Below are 13,456 nucleotides of genomic sequence, written 5' to 3' on the forward strand. Positions count from 1 at the left end.
GTACATGCAGTGGTGCATGTAGTACTCAGATCTTGTACTTCAGTAAAAGTAGCAATACTACCATGCAGAAATACTGTATTTCAAGTAAGGGTCCTGCATTCAAAATCCTGCTTAAGTAAAAGTGCACAAATATTATCATCTGAATATACTTAAAGTACCAAACATTAAAGTACACATTATGCAGAATAATGTATATTATTGGATTATACTTATTGATGCATTCATGTGTTCATCACTTTAATGTTGCAGCTGGTTATGGTGGAACTCATTTTAATGACTTTATATACTGCTGGGTAGTTTAATCTATAATAATACATAATTTATTCGTTGATTATATTTTGTATTAATAATCTGAATCTCTAAAGTAACTAAAGTTATTAAATCAATGTAGTGGAGTAAAAAGTACAATATTTCGCTCTGAGATGTAGTGGAGTAGAAGTAGAAAGCATCAGAACATGGAAATACGCAAGTAAAGTACAAGTACCTCAAAATTGTACTTAAGTACAGTACTTGAGTAAATGTACTTAGTTACTTTCCACCACTGAGTACATGTTATACTGTTGTGTTTTTCTAAGCATTCTTTGCTGCTCCTGTTGGAATAAAATAATTGTTGATTATTTAACTGCAATGTAGTAATGTGTTTTTGATACCTTCACTTTTTATCATTAAATCATACCGGGATGTTTGCTGAAATTGATTGGATGTGGCACAGCCCTATCTAGAAAAATGTCCACCAGCCGCCACTGCACGCAGCTGAAACGCAGCTGGTGTGAACACCCGACGAGTCAATCACGTGGCGGCTAGGTAATCATTTTAGACAGAGAAAGGTTAAGAAACGTGTAGTAATTTGTAAATAATATTAGTAGTAAGACTGTCAAAATGGCGATACAAATAAACACTCACGCACAGTAAATGCGTCCACCTAAGTCATATAATGTTACTGCACGTAATCATAAAACATATTAATCACACATTACCTTGTTCCCGTACTTGCTAGGCGCTTAATGTCTATTTCTTGCCTCAAATGTTCAGAATCATCTTGTAGTGTAGGGTTTAGCTGTAAAATGAGAAAGTTTGTGACGCCGCCGCGATTGTGAAATCTGGTGAAGGAACGCCAAGTTCCAGTCACATGACCGGAGAACAGCCTATAGGAATGCTCTCTCAATGAAATGACCTGTGATTGGTCAAAGTCTCCCATCACGGGCTAGATTTTCTAAAGCCTGAAAACAGAGCCATGACTGGGCGCTGATTTACAAGCACAATTTCTCTCCACAGAGATGTTATATTTGGAACAACTGTAATATTTTATTTAAGAACATGTCCCTATTTTATGATAAATGTTTTTTTAACAATGGTATTATACTCCTAAGTCAGTTGTTTAATAGAGAAGGACTACTTTACAGTTACTCAGAGTTTCTCGCCAGGTACAACATATCCCCAAAATAATTTTTCTATAGCTTTTGACACTATACAATCTGGTATGTACATGTTATTGAAGAATGCTGACCACTCTCCACCCTTGTCAGTGTCGCCCCCCAACCCAATTCAATCTCCGTTAGGTAAAGTCTGTTTTTCTGTTAATAGAGATATGAACTGCAGGATAAGGGCCTTGATTCAGGGCAGCATGGTTTCTATTCCGGCAGCAACATTTTATTGGAGTAATTTTGTTAGTGATATTAACTGGAAAAAAGTTTGGTCCTTACCGCAAAAGTTCCTTCTAACAAATAAGGTAAAAGAAATGTCGTCTAAATTGATCCACAGATTCTATTCAGTGGAACATTTCTTACAAAAGTTAAAGAGTGACATAGATGTAAATTGTTCCTTCTGAGAATCATATCCTGAAACTTGCTCTCATTTATTTTTATCCTGTAAATTTACATATGAATAGGGAAAGATTTCAACAATTTTATACATGTTAACATTTTCTAATTTCAATTCTCGCAAAGTTCCACATTCACAAGTGTAAATTTACGAGAAAAAAAAGCCTCTTCTTTGTATTTAGAAAAAGAAATGGATCTATATCTGTCAACAATTTCTCCCTCACAAAACAAAAAAGCAATGAAAACAATGAATGTATCCAATATCTTTAAAGTTTTTAATGTTTTTATTTAGTGAAATTATTGTCATAGCATGGTCTTTTTTTAAATTTTATGTTGGTTTTGTTTAATTTCTGTTGTCCTTTTTTCATGTTTGGCAAAGCTCTTTGTTTATGTTTTCGCTATGCTTCTTCTTTATGTAAATTATTTCAATGTTTTTCGCTGTTGCTTTGTATACTGTCATTTTGAAATAAAATATATATAAAAAAACAAAAAAAAAAACATCCATGATGAGGTGCAAAAGTCTAGTTATCTCTCAGAACACTTGAATTACAATATGCTGAAAGGTTATTATGGAGTTTTTGCCGAATGATTCCAAAAATATACTGCCTACTGCCACTTTAATACTCATTTAAGAACCCCAACTATACCGAAACATGGAAGTGGACTGCTATTTAACGTGAGTTACGTTAGCCGTCAGCGAGTAGTTTTGAAAGGGCAGGCTTTTTTCAACACTGCTGGTCTCCTCCGAAATCTGTATACTGTTTAATATGTCTGTATATGCGTGCAGCATGGGCAGATCTCTTCCTCTGAACTATACAGCCATGGGTGATAAAGCAGGGAGGTAGGCGAGATGTTCCTTATATAAACAATAGTAGGCGTTGAGGTCGGGCGATGTTTGGTATTACAGTATATTCAGCTAGTTTAATAGTCTGCCTCTAAAGAACGAGCCACTCAGCTGCCCAGCGGGGGGGAACAGTAGAGTAGAGCCGGCATATTTTCACATCAAACTCGGTGAAATAGGGATTTATTTCGACCAAACCAGAATTGGTGATTGTTGGAAAGACTAACGACGACGGTTGATCTCAACATAAACAAATACACATGGATGATGATGCAAGTGTACTCAGGTATGGAACAACTTTACTTTAGGGGGGAGGGGGCAATCACACTCGGGCACGGTACGGATCAATCGTACCTAATAAGAAAACACTCCTAATCTTTTTCTTCCTGCAGCAGACATCCCCACACCCTCCATCAGTTCTTTTCATTTTACACCATCCAACAGAACAACACAGATCTCAGACCTCCATGCACCATTTTCATTGATGATTCCTACATTCCTATTGTTTGCTTTGGAGTTGAGTGTTCTCTCTTGTAGACTCATGTTCCCTCAGATTGTGACAATAGGCTATAATTAGATGAAAAGTATACAAAGGAGAAGTACAAACATTAGCCTACTAGTGCTATTTGCCCCCAAGCCAGCAACCAGTCAGTCAGCTTTGCAGCTTGTATCTCTGTTTGCTTGCCTGGTTTCGGATCCCCTGCTTCCATGACATGTCCTGCCTGCTCCTCTACGGTACCTTTGCCTTTACCTGAAATGTACTGTGTGTTTGTTAGGGCAAACATCACCGCCCATTCACCTGTTCCTCGGTCTGGTTTGGCCCGCCGAACCAACCGGGTAGTCAGAGACTTTGTGGAGCTTAGCTGTTGGATTGTTGAACTGTACTGTTTGCAGCTTTACCTGCCCTGCTGTGTACCTACTGAGTTTGGCATTAAAAGTAATTACCAACTGTTCCTGGTCTCCTGTGTGCTGCAATTGGGTCCGACCACTACCTGTTACAGTACAATCTGGCCAGTCATGGACCCAGCGCACACCTCTCCACCACAGTCCCGCCTCGAGGTTGTCGAGGGTGTCCTCAAGCAGCACAAGGCGCTGTTGCCCACAATAGCTACTGAGGCTTAGCAGTCGGCAACAGCCCATGATCAGCGACGCTAGCCACCCAGGTCCAGCATCTGGCAGCAGCCCTGATCCAGCTGGCAGTTCCTGCCCAATGCCGCCTTCTCCAGCGCCCACAATGCTGGGAGCGGCACCGGTCGTGTTCCAGGCCCTGGTCAATGATGTGCTGAGGGACACGCTCAATAAGCACATGTTCGTGTACTTGGATGATATCCTGAGCTTCTCCAGGTTCAAGGAGGAGCATGTGCATCACGTCCAGGCAGTCCTTCAGTGCCTACTAGAGAACTTTATTTTCGTCAAGGCCGAAAAGTGCGAGTAGATGCAGGAATACAGCAAAAGGGAGAGCACAAGGAAAGAATAAACAAACGGCAAGGAAAAAATACAAGTGGAGTGAGGACAGGATGAAGGGAGCCATTGAAGAGTATACGGGAGATAGTGGAGGCAGGGAACACACCCAAGTTAAGGTTCTTGGCCAGGCCCTGGAACGTGTCAATATCACCTCAAGCCATTTTGCACCTTAAGCATTTTTGTTTTACCTCAATTAAATGTATTCAATGAAATTTTGGGGGAGAGAATTAAGGGGAGGAAGTAGGAGTGAGGGGGTTGTTGTTGTGACAGTGAGGAAAGGCAGCTTTATACTGTATGAATTGTAGATGGATTTTTAAACCTTCAGTAATAAAGTTTAACAGAAATGAACATGGAGTCTTAATTCTTAATGATGAACAGGACAAGTAAAATGTGCATGTGAAATTATATCAAAGTAGGAATTAAATTGTGCAATACATATGCTCACACTAGCCTAAAACAATGATAAGATGTGCTGTCCCAATCACCCAAAGGTCCTGTCACAATCACCCAAATGTTACCAAAAAATGTTTTTGAGTCAGTTTACACAAAAGGGTATGCCATGCCTCCTTGGAATATGATATAACCTCAAATGGATAGGTAAATTCTTCAGTTTTACCTTCAGTATTACAGAAATGTGTCATGTGTTGGGCATTTGTTTTTATTTATGGCAAGAAAGCTTACACAAGACGGACATTCAAAAACTTAATCACCCTACGTGTTTATTTGCATATAGAGAAGGGAAGTGAGATACAATCCGATCACAGTCTAATTCCAGGTGTGAACAGATGTACTTAAAGTTGTCCACTTGGGATCGGATCACTCAGGACGCATGATAATGCAAAATTTGTCAGAACACCAGCTCAGATGTCAGAAATGAATGGTAGCTTCGCCTATCGAACTTCTCTACTTCTCGCCAAGAAAGCAATTTTGTATTTTACCAAATTGTGGAAGTCTTCCTTTATAGCCTACTTAGTTAAAGTGGCAGTAGGCAGTATGTTTTTGGCATCATTGGGCAAAAAATCCATAATAACCTTTCAGCATATTGTAATTCAAGTGTTCTGAGAGATAACTTGACTTCTGCAACTCATCATGGCGCTATTTTCAGGCTTTAGAAAATCTAGCCCGTGATGGGAGACTTTGACCATCACAGAAAAAGTTTGGAAACTTGTGTTTGGTCGATTATTTCTCTGTTGTTACAATGCTAATTGGCATTGTATTTCACATCATTGGAAAGCCTGTTTATTTACCCTCACAATGATGTCCAACTTGTAATGATCATGCATTTGTGGGATGAGCAGCACAGCTGATTATGTGGGTAGCGTCCAAGAAAAATTTACCAAAATGCTCTGCCAATGGTAAACGGTGTTCGTCCCGAAGCTTCCTTGCTGTATTTATACCCTCCACCTTAAAGAAGGGTGCTTCATTCAGTATGAGGGTGACCACAAACAGAGTTCACTGCACCACGGGACCGGACGGGAATTGGGCCTATTTATTTCTCTGAAGCAGACGAGAGTCTGCGCTTTCGTTATCGGCCCTGCAGCAGAGATTACCGATAAAGGCACCTGAGGAAGAGAGAGAGGAGGAGGAGGAGGAGGAGGAGGAGGAGGAGGAGAAGAAGGAGGAGGAGGAGGAGAGGAGGAGCCGGGATGGACAGTTGGACAGGTGTGAGTGTGATCACCAGCTCTGTCAAAAGAGATCGGAGCTCTAAGAGGCGTGGGTGGAGAAACAGTGGGTCAGCGCATGTTTTAGTTTATTTCTATTTTATTCTATTTTTATATGACACCTCTGCAGTTTATTGATACCGTATACAATGAGCTTTGAATCCTGAGGCTGCTCTTTGGTGATTTGATGGAGTTTTATCCAAGAGAGGATCATATAAACTGTTTATATTATTTAGATTAAAATTGATTGAAGTGATATCTTCTGACAGGACCCAGCCATGGATGTGAGGGACGAAACGGAAATGCTGGCTGCAGCCAAACACGAGCAAAATGGATATTTATGGTAAACACACTTTAAATGTTCAGTTTCAGATTCAGATTTTAGGAGTGATGGCTTTAAAACAGCACCAATTCATATAAATAATAACAGGTGTCTCAGTTATTCTCTAGAAAAAATAATGATGCAATTAGACTTTATATTCATGCATCATGCTTTTTATATCCGCCAGTGAGAGCAAGGAGGATGGAAAGAAGAAAGAAAAAGAGTCAAAGTCGCCTATGGTTGGCCCCATTGAACTGGTAAGCTCAGACGTCACACTTTCTACAGGACCGGATGTTTATGCAGTGTCATTATTCTTTTGAAGTAGTGTGGCTTTATTTTTCACTTTCTACAGTCTAATTATTTAAAATGCTTCCCCCCTCCTTTATTTAACCAGAAAGATGTTCAAGATGGGCAGCAAAATAAAAAGTTTCATATACAAGTACAAACAGAGACAGATAACATTAAAACATAACCTAACAAAGCAACACACAACAACAGATGCAAAACATACAGGAATCAGAGCCTAAAAGAATAGTTAATAGAAAAGCAAAAACATTGTTGTAAAAATGATTTTAAAGTCAACATAAATGCCTTGCAGCTTTCGGGGCATGAAAGGAAAAGGCAGATTTACCCAGCTCTGTTCTGGTGATTGGGACCATGAGGATGATTTTCTCTGATGATCTACTGTTATAGCAACTGGAGTAATATGTCAGTCAACTGGATATGTACTGCAGTATTTTACCCAGTAGAGTTACTGTTTTATATTGCTATAAAATGCAGCTGATATGCTGTGTGTGTGTGTGTGTGTGTGTGTGTGTGTGTGTGTGTGTGTGCGTGTGTGCGTGTGAGCGTGTGTGCGCGTGTGCGCGTGTGCGCGTGTGCGCGTGTGTGTGTGCGCGTGTGTGTGTGTGTGTGTGTGTGTGTGTGTGTGTGTGCGTGTATGTGTGTTTATATTAAAGCTGTATTGATTTTTTAAAAATGTTTTTGGGAGGTTAGCGGTTAAAGACTGATGATGAATAAGATGATGAATAATAGTTATGTTGTATGGCTGTAAGTGGTAACAGTAAGGTGTGTGTGTCAAGGTTTGTGTGAGTGTGTGAAGTACGAGGAGCAGGCGGGAGAGAGGATGGGAGTGTGACACATCCTCCTGTTGTTTGGGTTTGACTCCACCTGTCCCCCGCTGTGAGAATATAATAGCTGCTCAAACTTAAAAGTCTTTCTGTTTGCATAATTCAAAATTCCTACACCCAGCAAATAATCCCTTATGAAAAAGTAGTATACTTCAAGTTTATTTTATCAAGTAAACTGGGGTAAAGTTCAAGTATATTTCCCAAGTATACTTTATCTAGTAAGTACACTAATATCAATGTAGTAGTAGTATACTTGTAAGTGTACTACTTCAATACTTTTTGGGACTAAATTGGCCCACTTTTGAGTTTATAAAAGTATAGTAAGTGTACTTTACAATAAGTGTAAGAATAGTAAATGTTGAGAACACAACTAGTTTACATCTAAGTTGTATTTTGTACTGCAACTATACTATGACGTGAACTATACTACAAGTGAACTTATAGCTATACTGTTAGTTTACTAGTAGCCCACTTTTTAATTTATGAAAGTACACTTTAAAGTATATTCTCAGTAAACTACTAGTTTAATAGATTAATACAATTTAAAAAACAAATAGTTTTTCTCGCTTGCCTTCACGTCAAATGCAAAAATGTAGAATTTTTTTTTGTGATCAGTTTTTTTTTATTGAAAAGGTGCAGAAAAACATGTTACATATCATTCATTTTATCCCTTTTATATATCCCCCTACCCCCATACACAGGTACATATACAAAACTATCATTCCAGGTGTGATGCAAACTCCCTTCCCAAAGCGACCCGTAGACACCCCCCACCCCTGATCTCTTTCCTCCAAAACAGTAAAAACAAAATTAATGTCAGTCACGCTATGTCTTATCTTTAACTAAATTGTAAGCCGCATTCCAGGCTCTGAGAGTCTTACAGCTGGCCCCGTGCATTCGTGCCAAGAACGGATGATTTCTAATAACGAGTTAGCCCACTGTTGTCTAGTCAAGGAGTGTGGTGGTTGCCATCTTAAGGCCAACAATTTCTTGGCTGCAGTGAGACCAGCCCAAAAAATACGTTTCTGTTGCAAAGACAAATTTAGAGAGGAGTCATCAATTAATAGAAGCAAAGTAGGTGAAAGTGGAATCCTAACTTCAAGAATGTCACTTAAGGTGAGAGATATTTGCTTCCAGAATTGAGACACATCATGGCATCTCCAGTGGATATGCATGAATGAACCCAGAGCATCAGATGGACACAGATCACAATTGGGAGATGTAATGATCTTCATAGAGTGATGCTTTCTAGGGGTGAGGTACATCCTGTGGGCAAATTTATAGTGTATTAATTGATGATCTGGATTTTTAGATGTACCACACAAAGTTTTCCACACCGTGTCCCAGGAACTCTCTTCATCATTTACATCGATTAAGTCCCTACGCCATGCAGCTTCTACTGATAAAGGTTTACAAGGTACAGAAATAAACGTGTGAAGTTTAGAAACCATCCCTCGTGTTAATCCCACGGAAATCAATATTTTATGAAGAGGGTGTGTAGGGAGTGTTAATCCCCATGGTACACCATATGCCCGCATGGCTGACCTCAGCTGCAGTTAGAAAAAAAACGGTGAACCCGGGAGATTATATTCAGCGCGTAAATCATTAAAGGCTCGTTAGCCACTGTCACCATACAGGTCCTTTAATATATTAACTCCCATGTTCTTCCACTGTGGGAATAAGAAAGGTATTTTGCCAGCAAGAAGTGAGAAATTATTGAAAATTGGCCAGTGATTGTGCCATTTAAGATCTGCATGCGTCTGTTTCATTACAGTACGGTAAGTTAAAATTCTTGATGAATTGAAGTAAATTCATATCAAAACATACGTTTACAAACTATAACACCCTCAAATTGGCTACTCTATCAAAAATTAAGCCAAGTATACTTAGACTTTCCTGTATACTTGTCAGTATAAGCCAAGTAAACTTAAGTATAATTTTGTTAAGTATATTTTGGATAAGTACATAAAAAGCAAAGTAAAGTTATTTTAAGTTTAAAAGAAGTATACTAAGAGCACACTTGAATAAACTTCTTTTTGGTAAGGGATATTAGGAGCAACATACAGATACTGATTTCTGCTGTTCTGTTTTTGATCTTTCTACACTCTCTCCTTTATGTGAGTGTAGTTTAGGTTTGCAAACGGCTTGGACATTGTGATGATCCTGGTTGGGACAGTCTGTGCCATAATCAATGGTATAGTGCTTCCTCTCATGTGTATTGTGTTTGGGGAAATGACAGACAGCTTTGTAGACAACGCCATGACGACACAAATCAACAACAGCTACCCCAGTAAGTTTTACAGACATGGGCACAGATGATGATAAGATGCAATGTATGCAACACCCTTTAACTATGTTGTTTATAACCTTGTCTCTTCAGATATCACCATCACACCAAAAAACAGCACCTTAGAGGAAGACATGACGCGGTAAGACTTCATATGATCAGCATAAACAGAGCAAGCTGTTGTGGTCGGGTGAAAATATCTCCAAAATGTTGAATTTAATGTTGATGGTTCTGTTTTTGTAGGGCTGTCAATCGATTAAAAAATTGAATCGCATGATTGTCTATATGCAAATTTTTTATCTGTTCAAAATGGGACTTAAAGGGAGATTTGTCAAGTATTTAATACTTTTATCAACATGGGAGTGGGCAAATATGCTTGCTTTATGCAAATGTATGTATATATTTATTATTGGAAAACAATTAACAACACAAAACAATGACAAATATTGTCCAGAAACCCTCACAGGTACTGCATTTAGCATAAAAAATATGCTCAAATCATAACATGGCAAACTCAAGCCCAACAGACAACAACAGCTGCCAATTTATCAGTGTTCTGACTTGACTATAACTTGCTCCAAACTGCATGTGATTATCATTATGTCATCATGTCTGTAAAGGGGAGACTCGTGGGTACCCATAGAACCCATTTTCATTCACATATCTTGAATTCAGAGGTCAAGGGACCCCTTTAAAAATGACCATGAAGGCCATTTTTCTCGACAAAATTTAGCGCAAGATTGGAGCGTTATTTATCCTCCTTCGCAACAAGCTAGTAGGACATGTTTGTTACCTGGGGTTCCTTAGGTTTTTTAGTTTCATATGATGCCACTATCTAGCTTTAAAATTGAGCCTGTTACAACCTAAAAATCACAAGTTGCGTTTGTGCGTTGAAGAAATTAGTGGAATTAAAATGAATTTGCGTTAATGCGTTATTATCGCATTAACTTTTACAGCCCTATTTTTTTTTATTTGTAAAGAGTTCCATAAGTGCAGGAAGGTCAGGAAACTTGCAATGATTTCTCTAGGCATAAAATTGCATCAATAATTAAATTCTTGTCCCTTGAATCATCTTTTGCCAACTTCCACTTTGTTAGACAAATTAAAGAATATACATTTTTCAAGTATATGCATATACATTCAAGTCAAAGCTTTAAAGTCATGTGTGTTACAATACTTCTCTTCTTCCAGCTTTGCCATCTACTACTCCATCATGGGTTTTGTCGTGCTGGTGTTTGCCTATGGGCAGGTGGCCCTCTGGAGCTTGTCAGCCGGGCGGCAAGCCGCACGCATCCGCAAGTTGTTCTTCCACTGCATTATGCAGCAGGACATCGGCTGGTTCGATGTCAATGAAACAGAAGAGCTCAACACACGTCTCACAGAGTGGGTAACAGACAAGTCACACGCTATTTCATACGCAGACGTATTATTGTAACGCAGGGCTTCAACTAAAAATGTTTTCAAAATTTGCCTATCATTTTCTTCATCAACTAATTTATTCATCATTTGGCCTATGTAAGTGAAAAATGGCCATCACAATTTCCCAGAGCCCAAGTTGACATATATAACTTGTTTTATTCAACCAACAGTTAAACCGAAAGATATTTTAATATTTCGGGGGATCTATTTGCAGAAGTGGAATATAATGTTCATAACCATGTTTTCATTACTGTATAATAACCTGAAGCTAGGAATGGTTGTGTTATTGTTAGTTTAGAATTAACCCTCCAAACAATAGACTGTCTATAAAGATAGACACCATGACAGCTCCCCAAAAGTAAAGCCAAAATATCTTGATCGCTCCCTGGTGGCTGGCTCCAGTATAGGTCATAAATCCCACCCCCTCCATGTCACACGTCAAATACATTTTTCCCCAAAGATGGTTTCTGTCATTTTAAGTAGTTCTTATCGCGGATGTATGTTCAAATGTTAATTTTTCTGACAAGTTTGATTTTAATTAATTATCTGATGCTATAAAAAGGGGTCGAGGCATCATCATCGACATTGACAGCTGTGATTGACAGCTGCTCTGAGTGAAGTAGTCGCAGCTGGAGGCTCGGGAATTGTACGAGAGAGATGTAGCATTAACTTTCCATAACCGTAACAAGTCTGGCCAAACAACTACTGTGGTACTAACATAGCAGCTAGGTGGCTCACGTTAGCAAGCTGCGGCCATGTTCGACTTATGATTGGCTCCGGCAGGTGTGTTTGATTGATACCGCAGCTCCGAGCCCCTGATCACTACTGCGCATATTCAGGCTCCAAATGACGTCAAAATCTCAAGATGTCAGCTATATCTGTATCTTATTTTAGCTTCACTTTTGTACAATTGGAGGAAGTAAAGTCGCGTTGACCATGTGTATATATATATAAGGGTTAAAGGGTTAAAGTTCTACGATGAAAACATTGACAGCCCCTAGACCGAACAACGCGGTGGTAGCGACCGGTCAATCACAAGATAGCCACGCCCTAAATCATCCCCTGCTTTATGGTCTATTTGACTCTAAATGGGACCATAATTTACTAAATGAACATCATGCTGTATTGAAGAAGACTTGAAACTAGCGATTGAGACCATAAACTCATGTTTATAATGTTTACTGAGGTAATAAAACAAGGGAGAAGTAGGGTAATTTTCTCATAGACTTCTATACCCTCAGACTTCTTTTTGCAACCAGAGGAGTCGCCTCCTTCTGGCTATTAGAAAGAATGCAAGTTTAAGGCACTTCCACATTGGCTTCACTTCTCAGACGAGGAGGTTGCCCACTGATATCTGGGAGCAGGTCCTCTTCATGGAGTCCGCCATGTTTCTACAGTAGCTTTACATTACCTGAAGGCCACCGTAGTTGCCTGACACAATTGTGAAACTGTGGCCACAGAGTGCAAAACCGTGGTACCGCCAGCCGCCGTCTGCCCTAAAGTAGTGTTATTATGGTAAGGATGGCCTCTGAACGAGACATATATCTTGGAAAGGGAGGAGTGTGTGGAGGGGCACCCTGTTTGTTTCAATCTGCAACCACACCACTAGGTGCCACAGAATCCTACACACTGTCCCTTTTAAACAATTAAATGATTATCAAAATTTTGCAGAATAATTGTCTGTTAATCGACTAATCAATTAATTACTTCAGCTCTTCTGTAAAGTGGCTTCCATCTCTGACATAGAAAAGAAAAGTGTTGTTTTCAGGATTTCTTTCATTATCGCATAATATAATCCTTCGTCTGAAGTTAAAACATTAAAGTCAGGATTAATAAAGTTTCACAGTTTTCACATGACAACAGCAAAATGGTTTTCCTTTCACTCGTAATACATAAATATTGCAATATACAGTACTCTGAAGATCATTGGTGGACATGTTGTTTCTATTTGCATGTGTAGTGATATCTATAAAATCCAAGAGGGTATTGGCGACAAGGCCGGGAAGCTTATCCAGGCCCTCAGCTCCTTCGTCACAGCCTTCACCATCGGCTTTGTCAAAGGCTGGAAACTCACTCTCGTCATCCTGGCTATAAGCCCTGCGCTGGCCCTTTCATCCGGAATTTTCTCTAAGGTAAACATCTCTCCGTCGTCTTTGTTTTGCTCACCCTGTCTTTGTCCATCTTTCCGCCTTTCTCTTGCTATCCTCCATATGTTGATCGTAAGGACACAGTCCCCTGCAGGTATTCATAATAACATGATGTCTTTCTTCTTGTCTGAATAGGTGATGGCGACTTTCACTTCTAAAGAGCAGAGTGCATATGCCAAAGCTGGAGCTGTGGCAGAAGAGGTGCTCTCTGCTATTAGGACAGTGTTTGCCTTCAGTGGTCAGGACAGAGAAATCAAGAGGTATGTACTGTATATTACAGTATATACTGTATATATGTGTAGGTGTAGGTAGTTCTTGTCATGACACAGATCCAAAGACACCAAATATGATTGATAGTAAATAAT

At 39.4% G+C, this 13,456-nt stretch overlaps 1 protein-coding gene across 1 annotated transcript in view; it reads left to right on the plus strand.

Annotated features, from left to right (window-relative positions):
• The first annotated feature begins 3,799 nt into the window (after positions 1 to 3,799).
• Positions 3,800 to 13,456, plus strand: part of LOC119496965 (ATP-dependent translocase ABCB1-like) — a 28,655-nt gene continuing 18,998 nt past the window's right edge. The window contains exons 1-7 of the mRNA XM_037784668.1: positions 3,800 to 4,086; positions 6,296 to 6,365; positions 9,366 to 9,528; positions 9,619 to 9,667; positions 10,717 to 10,908; positions 12,905 to 13,076; positions 13,227 to 13,351. Of these exons, the coding sequence (XP_037640596.1) occupies positions 3,800 to 4,086; positions 6,296 to 6,365; positions 9,366 to 9,528; positions 9,619 to 9,667; positions 10,717 to 10,908; positions 12,905 to 13,076; positions 13,227 to 13,351 (1,058 nt within the window). The remainder of the gene's footprint in view (positions 4,087 to 6,295; positions 6,366 to 9,365; positions 9,529 to 9,618; positions 9,668 to 10,716; positions 10,909 to 12,904; positions 13,077 to 13,226; positions 13,352 to 13,456) is intronic.

This window comes from Sebastes umbrosus, chromosome 11, assembly GCF_015220745.1.
Source record: "Sebastes umbrosus isolate fSebUmb1 chromosome 11, fSebUmb1.pri, whole genome shotgun sequence".
Taxonomy (NCBI): Eukaryota; Metazoa; Chordata; class Actinopteri; order Perciformes; family Sebastidae; genus Sebastes; species Sebastes umbrosus.